Here is a 17,744-nt window from a genome sequence, read left to right as displayed (position 1 = left end):
GTTGGGAGGGATGAAGCCTCGAAGAGGGGCTGGGGGAAGTCAGGCTGAGGCAGGAACAGGTTCTTGACATAAGGATTAAGTTCTGACTTTCTTTCAGTCTGAAGGCCACATCGCTCCAGAGGCACCAACTGTGCCTAGAACAAGACACACCTGGAGATCACAGCAACTGAGGTTCCATACTGCTTTATTCCCACCCCAAATGTCTGAGCTGCTGAGACCAAGTCTGTTGTCCAGCTTGTCCCAGCTGCTGGGAAGCAGCAACCAGTGCTTGGCTGGACCATGCAGGCAGGAGGGCACAGACTTGCTGCTCCCAGCAGCAGTGAATGCCTGGTTGGGCAGTGCTGCCAGCTTCAGTCACACTGTGCCTTGGTCCCACCAGGCTCCTGGAGTGACTTGCCCAGCACCCTACATTTGAAGAGCTGCCTCCCCAAGGGCAAGGTCAGTGTTTTCCCTTCCCTCAGCTGTCTCTGGGTGTCTTCACAGCCTCCTCAATGTGGGGTCTCAGCGCAGACAGAGAGATCAGCAGTGCTTCCTGCAGCAAAGCCAAGCCAGTCAGACCACACCTGGGCCTTGTGTGTCACTGCCACAGGCAGACACCCAGCACTGCCCTGTGCACACCCAGCACCATCAGCCCTACCTCTGTCCGGATGGTTCTGCTGCCTTGGCTGGGACACGTGTTCAGGTAGAAGTCAAACAAGACACTTGGGTCAGTGACCTCCAGGTTTGGGTCCACATCAACCCCAGCTTCCAAGCCTTCAAGGCCTCCAAATACAACAAGGGCATGCCTGGGGAGAGCACAAGGACAGGGTTGAGAGGGAGACTGTCTAGGTCTGTGTCCAAGCTCCTGTGTGCTGCTGAAGCATGGAGCTGTGTCCCTACCAGAGCCCCACCGCACTTGGCCAATGTGACAGTCCCTGCTACCAACTCCAGAGAAACAGGGAAAGAACTGGCCTTGTCCTGGGGTATTTCCCCTGCTCTGCTGCCTGCAACAGCCTCACTGGGAGCTCTGAGTGAGGCCAAGCAGGCAGGACACAAACCTGAAGGAGGGGAGAGTGACCTGGTCCACAGAGCTGCCCCGCTCTGAGGTCCCAATAGAGAGATCGTAGCCTTCCTTGAACGGGCACTCAGAAAAGACAGCACCTGGAAAACAGAGTTTGGGGTTACTACTGCCATTCCTCACCCCTGTGCCTTCTGGACAGGCTAAAACACTCCATGGTTGAGTGGTGGCAGCAGAAGGAGTTGCTTTCAGTGCCACAAGTGTATCTGGAGACAGAATGATTCCTCTTTCCCACATAATTCCCTTGCTGCAAGTCTCCCACACCCTTTTCCTCAAAGCTCAAGATAGCTGCCAGGAAACCACCTCCTAATAGCTTACAGTCTTCCTACGAGGACCAATCAACCAGAAGACAGGAAAATAATTTTCCAGGGCTCTTGAACTCAAATGCCACTGGCGGCTCTGATGTGAATGAGTGGGATGTAGTTATCATGGAAATGGAGAAGAGCGCCAACTCATCTCTTGCTGCTGTGCAGCCATTTGGAGCAATGGGTGAGTGGAGGTACAGGGCAGAGTCCTGGAGGGTGACTGCAGTGATTCATGCCTTGCTTCAGCCCTAAAATTTGACTGCCACATGGCTGCTGGCTGCATGTGTAAGCTACCCGTCAGACACAGAGATTTCTAGGAAAGAGCTGTGTGCAGCCAGTAGGCCTGAGACTGGAAGCCCAGGCAGAGAATCCCAGCAGATACTCACTCAAGCAGGAGGCCAGGCGGACGCTGTAACCCCAGTACAAGCCTGAGACTGTCCGAGGGTGGTGCGAGGACACCACGGTGCCTTTGCGCGCTTTGGCTTCTGAAAGAAAGCAGAGAGGTTTAACAGCCCCTGTGCTCTGGTGAGATTTGACCAGCCACAGACAGCTCTGTGTTCTCCAGGAACAGGGCACTGACTTGCGTGTGCAACATCACCCTCCCTTTTTCCAGAATGTGAAAAAGTATTCTGGAAATTCTGTGACTTCTGGAAAGCATGTGTGAGTGTGTTTGGGCTGTTTATTGCTGGTCAAAGAGCTGCCAGTTCTTTCCAGTTATCAAGAGAGGCATGGTAAGGGTGTTACTAAATTTGTGTGTGAAGTGAAGGGAACATGCAGAGCTGCTGGGTACATTCAAACCTGTCATATGGAAGGACCTGCTCCTGCAGGACTGAAGTTTACAGATGCTACTGGAGCCATGGATTACCTGGATTCTGGGGCTCCTCCAGGCGCACAGTGACTCGCAGACCGGGGTTCAGCTGTCTGTCAATCTGCACCTCCTGCAGTGACAGTCACCATCAGCGCCAGAGATTCTGGAAGGGCAGGGGAAGGCAGGGAAGGAAGGGAATCCTTTGAGGAAGTGGGGGTCTATTCTGGCCTGGAGCTGGAATGAGGAGCTCTGTGGCTCAGGGGCTTGGTCATTAGTCTGAAGCTTATTTTGCTACTCAAAGGTTCAGCTGCAGCAGTAAAGCAATTATGTGCTGGAATGGGCAGGGCATGCCAGGGGCTTGGGAAGCCACAAACACTGCAAAGTCAGAAGGAACAAGACAGCAACAGCCTTAAACCCCCACTGGCCCACTGCAGCCTTCAGAAACCCAGCAGTGCCCACCCTGCCTGCTTCAAATCTGCCAGAGAGACAAGGGAAATTGTTGGAGCATCTGTGGGTAACACACACCTTCCTCATCCCACAGTTAACAAAAGAGCCTCTGCCTGGCTTCGTTGGCCGGTCCAGCACAATGCCCTCCCGGTACTCCGAGTCCTCGTCCACCCGCATGTGGTGGGGGCTGTCCAGGGGGTTGAGCAGCCCTAGAACAGCACAGAGCAAAGAGGTGCTGAGGGGAAAACATAGGTGCAGGTGTTGCCATGCTCCTTCCCTCTCAGGTCCAGCACTGAAGTGGGGAAAAGTCCTGGTTGTCCCACACATAACGAGCCAGAGCTCAGGAAGGAGAGAGACAACTGGATCTTACCTGCAAACTGCAGATCCTCATGTTTTGGAAAAAAGGATTTCCTCAAGTACCTGTTGCCAGAGAAAGGTGAAATGTGAAAAAGTATTTTTATGGAATCTGTATTTCAATTCTAGCCCTGTTCTGACTCAAAGCAGCTGAGTATAGAGAAAAGCAAACTTACTGAGGGCACTCCAAGTACTGCAGGATCCGAGCCAGCTGCACACAAGCCTTGCCTTTCCTCCCAATTCCTTCAAAATCCCCTTCCACACTCCTGAAAATGAAAGCAAGCAGCTTGTGAACTTGCCATGAGCTTGGTCAGGTCTCCAGAAGACCAAGCCTTGCTTCTTAACCTGACAATAGCAGCACATCCCTCCAGTCTAACCCTTGTAAAAGGGCTGCTCCAGAGGCAGTCTGTTAGTTCCAAGGATGATTTGTTATCTCCATAAGCCAAGTATCTTTTTCAGTTTTGTTTTTTGGTCTTTATGTACTAATGTGACCTGGCAGGTGGATGCTACTGAGCTGGATGCTGCAGGATTGCATGGCTTGGCCAGTTAACTCAGGTACAGGTCCAAGTGAAAAACTGAAGGATAGGAAAGCATCTTCTGTAAGGATACAGGAGTGTCCTGTCCCTCCACAGCAAGGTTTAAGGGTACAGGAGAACTTGGCCTCCTGTTGCTTTGTCAACCCCATGCTGGGATAAATGATCCGAGCTGCCAGGGCAGTTAAGTCAACATCTTTTTCCCTGTGGTACAGTGGTCCCCATAATCCTGGCACTGGGGAGAGGTACATGCAGTTTGTTCCTGGCTTTAGCTTAATAAAAGAGTGAAGGAACAGAAAGCTGAGAGGAAATACTGTGCAGAACAAGATAGCTCTTCCTTCAGAGAATCACAGAATGGCCTGGGTTGGAAGGGAACTTAAAAAATCATCTTGTTCCACCCCCTGCCATGCAGGGACACCTTCCACTATCCCAGGTTGCTCCAAGCCCCGTCCAACCTGGCCTTGGACACTTCCAGGGACGGTGCAGCCACAGCTTCTCTGGGCACCCTGTGCCAGGGCCTCACTGCCCCCACAGGGAGGAATTCCTTCCTAAAATCTAATCTAAGCATGCTCTCCTTCAGTCTTATCCATACTTCACATCCTCTCCATGCTCGTCGAAGACCACGATCTCATCCACGCAGAAGATGGCGCAGGCCCGGGCGATCTGTCCCGCCAGGTACGTGCGCAGCTCCAGGGACTGCGCGTTGTTCAGGATGGAGCCGGGCAGAGCCACGCTCAGTGTGTGGTGACGGCCTGGGGAGCAGAGACATGAGAGAGAGCCGCGGCCTCATAGCTGATGTACAGCGTCACATTTACTGCTTCAGCTGCACTCGTGGTGGGGGAAAAGCAACCCCTGTTTCTTAGATTTAATCACAGGTTTTCTCTTAAAGAAAGATCTCTCATGCAGTGATTGCTGCACCATGTTCGTGCCTGTTTGGGCATGTGGACCGATCCATATCGGATCGATGAAGTAACACCTTTCCTACCGACAGGAACACTGACTGCCTTTTAACAGCCAGGTTTTCTAGCACCTTCCCCCCAGGTCTCCCCACCGAGTCACAGCGGCATCACCTCTGTCTTCCTTCTGCTCCTTCTGCTTCTGGGCTTCTTGTTCTGCCAGCTCCCGCATCCGCTGTTTCTCCAGTTTCTTTAGCAGCTTCATTTCCTTCCATTTCTTCTTCTCTGCCTTCCCTGGGACGGAGAACAGCGCCTGGCGTTAAACACCGCGCAGTGACCGCCCCAGCCCCCGCGTGTGCCCGGCCTTCCTTACTCTCCTGCTTCCAGCGCCGCCAGTCCACCTTCCTGTCCTCAACCTGCGGGGAACAGCGCGCGTTACCGCCGGGCTCCCCTCAGAGCCGGACCCGAGGCACCCCCGGGCCCGCCGCCCACCTGCGCGCCCTTGCACCGCTTCCCCACGCCGCTCTCCGCGTCCGCCATCTTCCCCGCGCCGCGGCCGCGCCCCGCGCTGCTGATTGGCCGGAGGGCGCGAGCGCCGCCCGCGGGGGGGAGCAGCCCCCGGTCAGGCGCTCGCTGCTCGGTGCTGTGTGCTCGGTGCTCGGTTCTCTGCGCTCCGGTCGCTCTGTGCTCTGTGCTCGGTGCTGTGTGCTCCGGTCGCTCGGTGCTCGGTTCTCTGCGCTCCGGTCGCTCTGTGCTCGGTTCTCTGCGCTCCGCGCTCCGGTCGCTCCGCCCTCCGGTCGCTCTGTGCTCGGTGCTGTGTGCTCCGGTCGCTCTGTGCTCGGTGCTGTGTGCTCCGGTCGCTCGCTGCTCGGTGCTGTGTGCTCGGTTCTCTGCGCTCCGGTCGCTCTGTGCTCTGTGCTCGGTTCTCTGCGCTCCGGTCGCTCGGTGCTCGGTTCTCTGCGCTCCGGTCGCTCTGTGCTCTGTGCTCGGTGCTGTGTGCTCCGGTCGCTCTGTGCTCGGTTCTCTGCGCTCCGGTCGCTCTGTGCTCTGTGCTGTGTACTCCGGTCGCTCTGTGCTCGGTTCTCTGCGCTCCGCGCTCCGGTCGCTCCGCGCTCCGGTCGCTCCGCCCTCCGGTCGCTCTGTGCTCGGTGCTCGGCGCTCCGGTCGCTCGGCTCTCTCTCCGTTCCGGCAATTGCGAGTCTCGCCGTGTTTGGCACACATATATCGGTGCAAAAGGGCTTTCAGCAGCGCCCTCACCCACCCAGACTGTGCAAGCAGGTGAGGTGGGACACCAGGGAAGGCAGGTGAGGGTTTGCCTCCTTCCCTCTCTCCCTCCTTCCTGCTGGCACATGCAGCTCTGCCTCCAAGGGGATTGGTACCGCCAGATGAAGCCCAATGTGGAAAACCTGCAGAGGTCTCCCCACCAGCCTGAGACAAGCAGCCACTGCCTCAGGATCCAGCACAGGTGAGGCAGCTCTCAAGGAGAGCTTCATCAGTCCTGCAGTCATTACAGAGACAGTTACTCTTCCATGATTGCAGTAAATCCACTTTAATAATTTAACTGCTACAAATACTCATCACAGTCTGTTGCATTGACTCCCACATGGTTGATGATGGTGGTTTACACTCTTATCCAGCCTGAAATCGACACTGATGCAAGAATTACCTCTTCAACACCGCTCATGCTACCCCACCAGCCCAGTGGATGGGAGGTTCTGGTGGTCACCCACAGCAGGAGCAGCCAAGGCTACGGTGCCTGTCCTCCCCTGCCACTGTGTGCACTTGTCAAAGGCCTGAAGGTTTTGCTCTGCAGCCGGGACAATGCTGCCAAGCCCTGAAAAAGTCCCAAGAGTAATTTGGAAGGTTTGACAATAGCCAGGCTACTGGTGAAAGCCTGTTTTGTGGGGGGAAACCAATTGTGTGGTCATCTTCCCCAGAGATGCACAGAAAAAAATAGTGGGAAAATAGTTTATGATGGGAAATGTCATTTCACTGGGTTTATTATAGTTAGGATCATAGAGTCACCTTACTGATGGCTGGTGATACTGTCCAGTCCTGTGGGAATGTGAGTGCCAGTGGAAATGCTGCCCTGAGTGGGGATGTGGAGCAAGACAAGCCATACTAACCCTCCAGCACAGCCTTAAAGGTAGGTCCTGAAACACCTTTTCAGAATTTGGTGGTGAGACAGACCCCCGGAGCCATCCTTACCTTGTGTGTTGCTGGACACATCCCAGAACTGATTAGCAGAGTCTTTACATGTAAGAAATGTCAAATACTGTCAGTGCACACAAAGTCTCACTTCTTGCAATCATTTCACATTGACTGATAGTGTCCCCCTGGCCCTGGGCCTGGAAAAACTTAACCATTTGTCTGACAGAAAATGTTGTTGAAAGCACAGAAGTAAGAACATATCAAAATTTGTAGACAAGTGAAGAAGAGCAGTCAGGGCAGATGAGGACCAAGGAGAGTCTGGTTCTCTCTCCAGTGTATTCAGGAGCTGGTTTTCTCCTGCTTCCATTTTTGCAATATGTCATTTGCTGCCTTCAGTGTAGCTTCCTCCTAAAAAATACCACAGGTTTGGTCAGTGGGTCTCAGCCAAATCCCATTTCCTTTTACTGCAGCCATTGTTGGTACAAAAGTCCTGTTCTCATTCCTGAGCATTGCAGGTTCAGTGTGAGACAGGCACAGCCATCTGTGGGACAGGCACAGCCACTGGGCAGCTAAAGGGACACCTAGAAAGTCCCTGCCTTGGCCAAGAAATGTAGGATGCTGATAGGACAAAGTTTAGGGTGGCCCTGGCACACCTGCTGCTCCAGCTCAGCTCATGTGTCTGCAGGAGAGGTTGCTCCAGCTGCAATGCCATGATTGGGCTCCAATACCCAAAGCATCCTGCATTTCTTCTTGGCATTTCTCTCATTAAACCAGCCCTGATTATTACTCCCAACCTTGCCTTCCTTTGTGCTGCCATGTATCTCACCTTTGCAAAGCAGAACCGGATGAAATTGGTGTAGTTGTTCTTGTGGGCTTCGCTGTAGAAAGCAGAGAGCGGGATGGCAGCAACTCCCTGCGAAGAGGAAGCATGTAGAGCAGAGGTTTCTGCTCTGGGGCTGGCCTGCAGCCTGCTGTGTCCCAGTGTGGGTGAACTCCACACCCCCCAACCATGAGCTTGGGTGGGCACAGCCAGCACAGTGGGTACAAACCCACCCAGGGCAAAGGCAGCAGGAAGAGCCAGACCCATTTACCTTGTTCTTGACCATCCACTTTGCAAATCTGTAGTCGTAGGGCTCATCTGAGTTGGGGACTTCGGGGACATCAGATTCTGGAGGGGAAGCGCAGCAGGACAGAGGCTGGGGCAGCTGCCAGGTGCCTTAGCTGAGTCCCAAACCCACATCCTTGCAGCTTGGATGGACAACATGCAGTCCATCCCTGCTTTGATGATGATTTATGCAGGTTCCTGTCCCTGCCAGTAGTACCACACCCAGCCCACCTGGGCAGGACTGCAGGTGACTCACTGAACTGGGAGATGTCTGCCACCAGGAAGTAGGTGCCCTCAGGGATGATGGGTTTCATCCCCACACCATCCAGGCTCTGGACCAGCCAGTCTCTCTTCTGCTGCAGCTCCTTGGGCAGCTGGACAAAGTAGCTCTCTGGTTTTCCATAGAGCATGAGCTCCCTCTGGAAACCCTGAGCCACAGCCTCCTGTAAGGAGAGAGGAGCCAGTGCCCAGTAGGAAGATGGTCAGGGGTTTCTTGGGAACTGAAGTTCCTGCAATTCACAGAGCTCTCTGCCTCCAGCCCCTCCAAACTGCCCCTTAGATTTGTCAATGCAAGATAAGGAATATACCCCAGGCAGGCTGGACACTGCCCTTTCTCCCTGATATGGGGCAACTGTAGACAGAGAGGAAGGAGCCTCTCCAGGGAAAATCACTTGTGTGTGCCTTTCAGGTCAGCTGTGAGCAAGAGGACCATCTCTTACCCCTGCTCTGGGGGTTTGGGAATTGCAGGGCCAGGTGCAGGGAGCTGCCTTACCTGAGCAATTGTGGCACAGTGGTACACTGAGTTCTGGTGCACAGTACGGAGGTGCTGCAGCAGCCTGTTGGGTCCCACAACCCAGCCCACCTGTGGCCAGGAGAGGAGGAGGAAGGTGGTGAGTCTCTGGGTACCTGCTCAGGCTCCCCTTTCTTTGCCTGTGCTGGTTTCATTGTATTTTCCAGACAGAACTTCTATAAAGCACCTTTGGTACTTTCAGACCCTGAGGCTCAAAGCTGAGCATGGCCACCGTGTCCCTGGTGCTGTGCTATGGCAAAGGGGCAGGGATGGGGACAGAACGAGGTGCCACATGGGGTATTCACCTTCCATCCAGTGGCACTGAAGGTCTTCCCAGCACTCCCGATGATCACCGTGCGGTCCCACATCCCTTGTAAGCTGGCTGGCAATGAAGGGAGAGAAATCCCAATGGCAGAGCTCAGCATGCTCCTTTCTGGGCTGCATTAATGGCACGTGGGAGCTCTCTGCCCACTATAATCCATGGTGATCTCTTGTGTTCACAGCACATCTTTCACCTGGATGAGCCTCAAAGCACATCCCAAGCAGGCAGCCAGGTTTCTCAAGAGGATCTTCTTTTAATTAAACATTTTCACAGGCATGTACTCAGCCCCAGGGGCTCCCGCAGATGCCAAGCACCATCGCCCTGCATCAAGGTGATGGCATGTTACTGCAACTGGAAGAACAGGCTAAAATCGTGTTGAAATGTATTTCCTGAAACTATAGACACTCAGAAAACTGTGGCTTTACAAAGCATGGGAAAACCATCAGTTTCGCTGGAGCCAAGGGGCTTTTTGTTCTAGATCTCCTCTCTGACTGCTCTGAAGTCAGGGCTTCTGTTTAGGACCTGGTTTGGAGGTTGAGATTGAAGCACAACAAAACACTTCCAGCGGGGATTCATGCCTAGTACAGCTGTGCATGCAGGCAGCCCCTGGGATTTCCAGCGGGTGCCAGTGAAATCCCCATTCCCGGCCCCGAGCAGCCCCCAGCCCGGCCCTGCCTGTACCGATGCGGATGTGCTGCTTCCCGTCGTAGACCAGCCACTCGTACACCTCGTCGCTGATGCACAGCACGTCGTGCTTCACACACAGCTCTGCAATCAGCCCCAGCTCCCCACGGCTGAACACCTGCAGCAGGCACAGAGTGCAGCACAGATACAGCATGGGCATTTCTGAGCCCCTGCCTGTCCCTGCTTGTCCCTGAAGGTTGTGTGTCCTCCTGGCACCATCTCCCATGCCAGGGTGGGCAGGAGCTGGCTGCAGTGGTCTAAGAGGGCAAAAGCACTGCTGGCACAAAAGGCTTAAAAACACCAGGCGACTGAGCACAGCGTGTGGTGCCCCCACAACACCCACTTCCCTCGTGTGCAAGGAAAGTTGAGTCACTGCTGCACTGCAAATGTGGCTGCAGCACCCCAGCAGCTTCCAGGGCCCAGCATGGCCAGCGGTGTTACCTTGCCCAGAGGGTTGTTGGGTGAGTTCAGGACGATGGCTTTTGTCCGTTCACTGAATTTAGAAGCCAGTTCAGCTGGGTCCAGCTGCCAGTCTGCACTAGACATCAATTTTCCATCTTTTGGAGGATTCTAGAGAGAACACAGGGGAATCTTGATTTGCTTTGCTACCTCTGCACTTTCCTTACCACTCACCTCCTTGCTGACTGTGCTGTGACTCTTCCCTTCTCCACCCACTCACCGGTCTCAAAGGCACAAACACAGGTGTCCCACCAGCCATTTTCACCATTGGCTCATAGCAGTCGAAGAAGGGCTCAATGATTATCACCTGGAAGAAAGGGACATGTCAGCATCCTCCTGGTCCTGCTCAGACCTTCCCTGAGGAGTGCAGAGAGCAATGGGAGGGACAGGACATTTTAATCCCTTAATTACTGTAATGGAGAACCTGCATTGCCTGTGGGGAGTGTCAGGAAGGATACCACCACTCAGGACAAAGGGTCCTTTTGCTTTATGCAGAAATGAAGCAGTGCTCTGCAGCAGATTTCTTCCTTTGGAAGCTCAAGTACTGCAGAATGGGGATAAAACTGGTTTTGCTTTGGAAAAGGACAATGAAAACCAGCCTGCTTAAATCTTGGCTTACCTCATCACCTTCATCCACTAAAGCCTGGAAGCAGCAGAACAGGGCCTGGTATGCCCCCACAGTCACCATCACATTGGTCATAGGATCCACGTCTCGTCCAAGCAGCTTCTCGAAAAACTGGGCTAGGACCTTCACCAGAGGTGGGTGGCCCTGTGGGGTGAGAGGAGGGTGGGAACTGAGTTGCAGAAGACTCCTAAACCAAGGACAAACCCCTGGAAGGGGGCTGGGAAGCCAAGAGCCCTGTGAGACATCTTCCAGCCCAGCTGCTTCAAACATCCCAGTAAAGCAGGGAGTTACAGCCCTGGGAACAGTGGGCATGGGTCGAGGCTGGATGTGTTTTGCCTCATGTTTTTTCTATTTATTGCTGCCTGATGAGCTCTGAAGCAGTCAGGGCTGATGGATGTGAGGGGGTAGTGCTGGGGAGGGAGATCTGTCCACGCACAAAGGCACGGGTGTACTGGTGCAGCATGTGGTTCCCCCCGCCGAGGGCTCTCGTGAATGCCTCTGTCAGAAAGTCTGGTGCAGGGAAGTCGGGGAAGCCCTGGCCCAGGTTCACCTTGGAGTAGGTAGCAGCCAGTTTTACAAACTCCACCCTGGAGAGAAGGGAAAGAAAAGCACTTTCAGAGGGTCTGGGCAGTGTGCTGGCACTGGGTCTGCTCGCAGCATCCCTTTGGAAGGGAGTGGGGTTGGTGTCCCTCCTGCAGAGCCATCCTGCTGCTCACAGGCAGGCAGGACCAAGCACAGGTCATTTCAGACCTGTTGCAATTAAACCAAGGGTGATGAACTATTGCACTGGGGGAATGGTTTTAATTTATTCTCCCAGGAAACAGCTCCTGTGGTCAGTGTGTAGTCACAGCTGAAAGCCTGTGGTGTTTCTGATCACACTGGACTGAGCAGAAGGGGACTTGGAGGTTTTCAAGTTCATACCAGCTCTGCAAAATTTAGCAACTAGACACTGTGAAGGTCTCTGCAGAGGGCAAGGTGGGCTGAACTCCCTGCTCATCTCAAACCTAACAAGAGGAAGCTCACTGGCAGTTTGTAGCTTGAACCCAGGCACAGCACGGAACTTGGGGAAAGACCATTTAAATCTCTTCTTCCAACATGCAACTTTCCCAATGCCACATTGTGTCTGGCAGGATGGGAATGGCATTTGCAGCAGCCCTTCACCTGCCTCTCTGCTTGCAGTGCCTCAGGGTGAGCCTGGAGCAGGTGCCAGGCTGCAGCCAGTGTGCAGCAAACACTTGGCTCAGATTTGGGTGCCACTGGGATCATTTGGGTGGATGAGTCAGAGGGAGGGTGATGCTTCTGCCTGCCTGGTATTGCAAAATACCTGATACAGCATAAAGTGAGAGCAGCAGGTACAGAACTGACTCAGGGTAAAGTCTTCCAGGACAAACTTGCTCTGTTGTGCTTCCTGAACATATACAAAGCAGTCAAGGGAAACTTCTGCTCTGTGCTGTGTGGCTGCTGTGGTTTCAATCTGATTTTAGGATCCCTAAAACCACATCTACCACCTGGGTAAACCAGATATTCTTTTAACTCACCAGATATTTTTATCTATTCCCTCCAGCCTCCGAGCTTGCACTGGCCTGGACATTTTTGCCTGCAGAGAGAAAGAAAGCGAGTTTGAAGCTTTTACTCATGAGGCCACAAAGGGGCTGTGGCCTCCCTAGGGAAGTTTTTCCCAACAGAAGGTGTGCCTTTCACTATTGTTTCATGGGCTGTTCCTGACTGACCTTAGAGCAGTAATGCTGTTGCAGTGGTTTCTGCTTTCACTTACAAGTTTCAACAAGAATTGGGAAAAGAGATGAACAAAAGAAGCTTTTGTACACTCACTAGGGAGGTGGCAATGCCTTAAACCTGTTGGGATTAGTCCATGGGGTCAAGGTGAGCCAGGCTGTAACACCCAGGCCAAGGACCCCAGACCGTAGGCTTTTACCTGCCATAACCTCTCCATCTTCATGGGAAGGACCTTTTTACTCTACAAGCCATGAAATGGCCCCTTCTCCTAGAAGAACAAACTATTTTATTCCATGCTGCTCTATGAAATAGCAGAAGTAGATACTCTTCTGTCCCAATGAAGCGCTTGGTGAGGGGGCTTGCTCTAGATGCTATAAAATGTGCAGGGTTTTGTATTTCAAGTTCATGTCAAACCCAAGAAGTAACTAGGTACAGGCAAGAGAGAGACCAGCCCAGAGGTCAGTGTGATGTACAGAGACACTGAGGTACCATGCCGTGAGTGGTTTGCAATTTCCATGTATATCATGGCTCAGAGGAGTGCAAAGAAAGACAGTAGGAAACATTGAATGCAAAACCCTCCTTCCAGATGGATAAGCATAGTGGGAGAAAGTTAGATATGCTTGATGGGGAATTCATCATGAAGATGATGGAAAGTGGCAGAGGCAGAGTTTAATAACTCAGCAGTGCAGGAAAAAGGTACCCAGACAGGGAAGGGGCTGGAAACTGGAGACAAATGATGCTCAGTGCACCATGAAGAGCCAGCGTGGGGGCATGAGGAGGGCAGCCCTAAAGCAATGAGTCAAGAAAACCATTGTCACCACAGCAAATAAAATACATTTGAACTGAAACAAGGAAGGCATATGAAAGCAGCTGAGGTGAGATGGAGAGCTGGGGTGTGAGGGGGTCTGTGCTCTGCTGTGCCAGGATGGTGGGGGGGGATACCAGGTAAGCCTCCTCCCAACACTCAGCTGCAGCAGGAACTCCCCACTTGCCTGCTCCCCTCTGCTGTTCCCACAGCACCGCACCTGAATTTGGGTAGTGCCCCAAGGATATTTTGTGCTGAGGTCCTTAGATTTTATACAGCTTCAGGCCTTACCGGGGATCTTTGCAAACACCCTGTTGAGGAGCCAGAGCCCTGTGCTTCAGAGGGCACCAGGTGGACTCTGGTCCACCGTGGTGCCAGGCAGGCAGCCAAGGGCAAGCAGAAGTCACTGGCTCCAGGGCAGCCTCTCTCCTCTCCCTCAGCCCAGCTTTGCTCTTTTTGCACAAGCTCATGGCTGTTACAGTCACAAGACCTGGTGCCTGAGCTGATTTGGGTGGGAGCAGAAGGATTTGTGGCTTGGGAAATAAAAGATAGCTGGAGGTGAAATATTAACAGCTCCAGTGCTGTTCTTGCAAGGTGAGGCTGCTGCAGGCCACAGGCCAGAGAATTTAACAGAGGAACAAGTGTCATGGGGATTGGTGGGAAGAAGGTGCCTCAAGCCTTTAAATTCCCAGTTCTGAGGAAAGGCCTTGTCTGCTTCAGGAACAGAAATAACAAATATTTTCTTTTTCTGATGTCCCCTCCATCCCATCGTATCCTCAGCCTGCGTGTGATGCTGCCATGGAGAGCAACACAGGCTCAGGACCATGCAGACCTCAAATCTGTTTCAGCCTGTTCTGGTCCCCAGACAGAAGGATGTGTTTCTCCAGGTGCAGTTTGCCTGGCAGCCACACAGGAGAGCTGAATGCCAATGCAGAAGACTTGGCATCCATGATCTTCCACCACTGACTCCGGTGTCTGTGCGTGACTGCCTTGCTCTGCATGTGGGGATCTCTGAGTGGGATGCTGATATTTTCCAAGTACTTTACAAGCCAAGAGGCTATAGTAGAGACCATCAGATGAAGCAACCCCACAAACAAGGAGCCTTCTCCTCTATGAAGGATATCCCCTTGCTTATGAGGATCCTTTAAACACGCTCCCTGGAAATAAGCAGGCACAGAGGAAGTTGCACCAAAGTGGCTTTTCCTGACGTGCTCTGTCTGCTCTTGCTGCCAAGGTGAGTGGCCCTGGGCAGGCTGCCAGCCAGGAACAGTCCCACTGGGCATTCCATACCTCTCTGGAGCACGATCTATGTCCAACGCTGCTGTTTCTCTCCAGCAAGAAGTGACGCAGGGATGGTCCTGCTCTCCTGAGCATGCCACGACTCCTGCTGTCTCACTCCTATAGGCACAGACCTGCAATTCCCCGGAGACAAAGGAGAGGGCTGAGACAACCCTTGAGGGCTCAAGGGTTAAAGAAAACGTGTACCTGGGATGGGGCAGGTCCAGACCCAAAGTGAAGGTTGTTCTGCCACAGAGAGGAAAAGGCAAAATAAGCTGCTTTGTGTGTTGTCACTGCAATGTCCAGCAGTGCTCGGGCTGTACTTTGTGCCCATGACACACAGAATCAGGATCACAAGGGCAACCATGACTTCTGCCTCCTCTCTCCCAATCCACGCTTCCCCCACTTTCCTCTGCCCCGAGGAGAGTGGTATGGACACCAGCAAGAGGGCATCCTCTGGGAATGTGGTACTCAGCATCAGCTCCCCATCCAGTGTCATTGATCCCAGGTAAGTCTTGCCTCTACCCTTCCTCCCTTGCAGCACCTTTACCTTCCTGGCCCATACGGAGAATCTCTGGCCTCTCAGCTGCTGCAGCTCTGATTTAGTCACAAGTTTTATTCCAATTAACAGGATGTCACCTTCTATCTCTAAAGTGATTTTGGTGATTATCTTTCCTTCAAGGCCCCAAACAAATTAATTTCTGTGCCTAAAATGCAGCCTCTTCCTTCGCCTCAGGTTTCTTCAACTATTCTAATGTTTAAGCATCACTTAAACATTCAGTATTTAAGCTAAAATAAGTGACTCTTTTGTTAGGTACTTGAGATAAAAGCAATGAGGCTGGAGGATGCATGGACCTTTATTATGACCAGCCATGAATTAATTTATCCATGTGCCAAAAAAATTAATTAAAACAGGTTTGAAGCTGACCAGCCCACAGATAAGCTCTCAGTACTCCTGAGGGCACTGTCCACGCTTACATGCAGGATGTGAGTCCCCAGTGTCTGCATTTTTTGTTATTTCTAAAATAAGTGCAAAGCAGCTGCCAGCTGAGACCAGTGGGGTTTTACATCTTTTGGCCAAGTGGGAAAAAATAGCACAACGTATGGAAAAATAGGAAGCCAGAGCATCATATTGCTCATGACTGTGAAATCTCCACCTTGTGCTCGCATGACACTGAGATGTGGGGGGACATTGCTTTGAGATGCAAAGCAAAGGAGTCCTGGAATGAGGGGACCTACCCTGCAGGGGACAGAATCAAAGTGTGGCAGTAAAAAAGGCTTTATCAGATAGCAGCAAACTACAGAGCTGTGTAAGAGCTCTGCACAGGGCTGGGGGCAGCACCAGGGAGCAGCCGACCGGGACACCGCTCACTCTGGAAGGGTGCACTGGACTGAGCAGAGGATTTTGGAGGTGACAGCCGGAAGGTCACCTCGGGGACCGGTCACTCACCGCCTCCAGCCCGCGGGTCGCAGCCGTCTCCTCCATGCCGGTGCTCCCCAAGCCCCCCACTTGGCAGCTCGGGGGTGCTCCCGGGAGGCTTTGGGGACACGGGTGTCCCTGGATGTGCCCCAGGAGGGGTGCAGGACCAGGGCGGGTGCAGGGCGAGAGCAGCAGCAGCGCCAGCAGGAGCTGACACTGGGGAAAAAGCAGCTGCCAGAGGGAGAGCGGGGACAAAACCAACTTACATCGAGCTGGGCCGCGCTGCTTTACGCTGCAAAGGCAGGCACAGCCGCCCAGGCTGCCCTGGCACGCATTCTGCTTTCTCTGCCCGAAAGGCTTCATCTGCGGCTGGGACTTCCTGGGAGGAGTCGCAGAGGCCGCAGGAAGGCAGGATTGGAGCTACAACGCTGGTGGGGAAAAGCGTACCGGGCAAGGCTCTGTGGGCTCCGAGGGCTTTGGCTGCCTGGGAAAGTACCCCAGCTTGTTGATCAGGTGGAAGCTCATGCTGGCATAACTATAGCGGCATAATTTTTGTGGTTTGGCTGTAAATACTTTAGCACGGCAAGGGCAGGGAATTTCCTTTTGAGTGAAGCCTTCGGTCGTTTTGAAAAATGAATTTTTAAGTCAAAATCCTCCCAAAAATTTAATCCTGCAGACTTAATACAATTAGAGAAGGGATGTGATAACTGTAAGGTCCATCAGAGGGTAAAGGCCTCCTGCCACGACACAACCTAAAGCAGATCCTGCAGCACTGCCCGACCCCTGGGCTGTGGGTGGGCAGGGATAGCAGATTTCAGTGCGGGGATGCCGGAGCTGAACTCCCCATCAGTGTTTGAGAGCTGACAGTAGCTGCAGTGAGGTGTTGAGAGAAAATCGCCCTCTCTTACTCTTCTTTCTGTGACAGGGCTTTACCTGCACCGATGAGTCAGGTCGTGTAGGTCTCCTGAGTGAGTAATTTCTGTCTCCCTTTCACAGCAGGAAAAAGTGAGCCATGGGGAAAGGAAGCTGATGCATCTGCTATACCAGAGATTCCCAATCCCAAACCGACATCCCTCAGGCATCCCTGAGGTGATTAAGCAGGAGGGAATGTCTGTGCAGGGAGAAGAAAACTCTGGTTTCTAAATTTCTTTTAAACTCAAACACTGAAACAAACAGATGGAAAGAAAACTTGGTTCTGTAAGAATGTTCACATCACATCCTGAGCCATCGAATGGCTCAGTGGCATTTTTTCCTGTGTTTTCTTTGCCCTGTCCTCCACCAGCCTTGTGCCTTCCCTGGTTGTTGCTTGCCCCTGAACTGAGCTCGTTTGATTAGATATATTAGCAAAAAGCCAGTTTGGCAGAAGAGTGGCCAATTTTCTGTCGGGTCCCTGAGTTGAACTGGCTCAAGGAAAAAGAGATGTGGGCAGGGAGGAGCAGGGAGAAAAAGGGATGGACATAAGCCCTCATCTTCTCTGTCAGGATTTATACTTTATACTGGTCCAACAGTATCATGAAACTTCACCTCAATGCCCTCTTGAAATTCAGCAGAAATTTCTGGCTGAGGTCAGTGATGTAAAGGACATATCTGACCTTGTACTTTTTACTGTAAAACTCAAGGAAAGTTACAATCCTCTTTTTCTTCAGGTCATTTTAATTTAATAAGTGCATCTGGACATGTACAATTCTTAATTAGCGTTGAGTTAAAAAAAAAAAAAATAGCTGATAAGAGTCTACAGCACTGTGTCCTGGCACTGGGATCCCAGCTCCTCTAGTACAGGTCCTGTGCCTGTGCCTGCAGGAAGTTGCCAACACTTACAATATTCCTAGAAAGCCACAGACACACTTATTTTACTGTTACAGACATTACTGGTGTATACAAGTTAAAATTGGCTGCGCTTAACCACTCAGAACCGCTTCCTGTACACTAATAAAATTACAACGAATGTCTTTGAAACATGCTTTGTGAATT

At 52.5% G+C, this 17,744-nt stretch overlaps 2 protein-coding genes and 1 long non-coding RNA gene across 6 annotated transcripts; 1 reads left to right on the top strand and 2 right to left on the bottom strand.

The window, feature by feature from the left end:
• Positions 1–157: 157 nt before the first annotated feature.
• SPOUT1 (SPOUT domain containing methyltransferase 1) lies at positions 158–4,989 on the bottom strand. Its single transcript, XM_039561445.1, has 12 exons — positions 4,893–4,989; positions 4,774–4,816; positions 4,575–4,694; positions 4,097–4,256; positions 3,148–3,237; positions 2,988–3,037; positions 2,696–2,826; positions 2,228–2,300; positions 1,749–1,847; positions 1,038–1,140; positions 638–785; positions 158–532 (listed from the first exon to the last, which is right to left on the bottom strand). Exons 1-12 carry the CDS (start codon positions 4,938–4,940, stop codon positions 458–460), a joined length of 1,140 nt encoding a protein of 379 aa, XP_039417379.1. The 5' UTR covers positions 4,941–4,989; the 3' UTR covers positions 158–457.
• A 941-nt stretch (positions 4,990–5,930) lies between these two features.
• On the bottom strand, positions 5,931–16,178 carry KYAT1 (kynurenine aminotransferase 1). 4 transcript variants are annotated; one of them, XM_010397708.4, is made up of 14 exons: positions 16,040–16,174; positions 14,366–14,487; positions 12,075–12,133; positions 10,973–11,123; positions 10,531–10,680; positions 10,132–10,218; positions 9,894–10,022; positions 9,450–9,570; positions 8,752–8,828; positions 8,429–8,518; positions 7,913–8,099; positions 7,643–7,719; positions 7,378–7,464; positions 5,931–6,959 (listed from the first exon to the last, which is right to left on the bottom strand). In XM_010397708.4, the coding sequence occupies exons 2-14, from the start codon at positions 14,447–14,449 to the stop codon at positions 6,891–6,893; spliced, it is 1,368 nt and encodes a 455-aa protein (XP_010396010.3). In that variant the 5' UTR covers positions 14,450–14,487; positions 16,040–16,174; the 3' UTR covers positions 5,931–6,890. The 4 variants fall into 4 exon arrangements, with proteins under 4 accessions (XP_010396010.3, XP_019140413.2, XP_039417376.1 ...); XM_019284868.3 differs by lacking the exon at positions 7,913–8,099 and having other exon boundaries at positions 16,040–16,178; XM_039561442.1 differs by lacking the exons at positions 10,973–11,123; positions 16,040–16,174 and having other exon boundaries at positions 14,366–14,453.
• Positions 11,809–17,729, top strand: LOC109144385. The gene is made up of 3 exons (XR_002045140.2): positions 11,809–12,224; positions 13,856–14,861; positions 16,770–17,729. It is a non-coding gene; the product is annotated as an uncharacterized LOC109144385 (long non-coding RNA).
• Positions 17,730–17,744: the final 15 nt, after the last annotated feature.

Source organism: Corvus cornix, chromosome 17 (assembly GCF_000738735.6).
Source record: "Corvus cornix cornix isolate S_Up_H32 chromosome 17, ASM73873v5, whole genome shotgun sequence".
In the NCBI taxonomy this organism is placed as follows: Eukaryota; Metazoa; Chordata; class Aves; order Passeriformes; family Corvidae; genus Corvus; species Corvus cornix.
The sequence above is the reverse complement of the archived record's forward strand: the minus strand, read 5'-3'. Positions and strand labels throughout refer to the sequence as shown.

Bases quoted from the DNA above. Each gene is read 5' to 3' on its own strand.
- SPOUT1 (XM_039561445.1), bottom strand. From the start codon at position 4,940: ATGGCGGACGCGGAGAGCGGCGTGGGGAAGCGGTGCAAGGGCGCGCAG. The intron at 4,257-4,574 runs GTGATGCCGCTG...TCTGCTCCCCAG, and splicing joins GGAGCAGAAGGAAGACAGAG to GCCGTCACCACACACTGAGC. The intron at 2,301-2,695 runs GTGTGTGTTACC...CTGTCACTGCAG, and splicing joins TTAACTGTGGGATGAGGAAG to GAGGTGCAGATTGACAGACA.
- KYAT1 (XM_010397708.4), bottom strand. From the start codon at position 14,449: ATGCTCAGGAGAGCAGGACCATCCCTGCGTCACTTCTTGCTGGAGAGA. The intron at 10,681-10,972 runs GTGCGTGGACAG...CTCACCCCACAG, and splicing joins ACCAGTACACCCGTGCCTTT to GGCCACCCACCTCTGGTGAA. The intron at 8,519-8,751 runs GTGAATACCCCA...TCCTGGCCACAG, and splicing joins TCAGTGCCACTGGATGGAAG to GTGGGCTGGGTTGTGGGACC.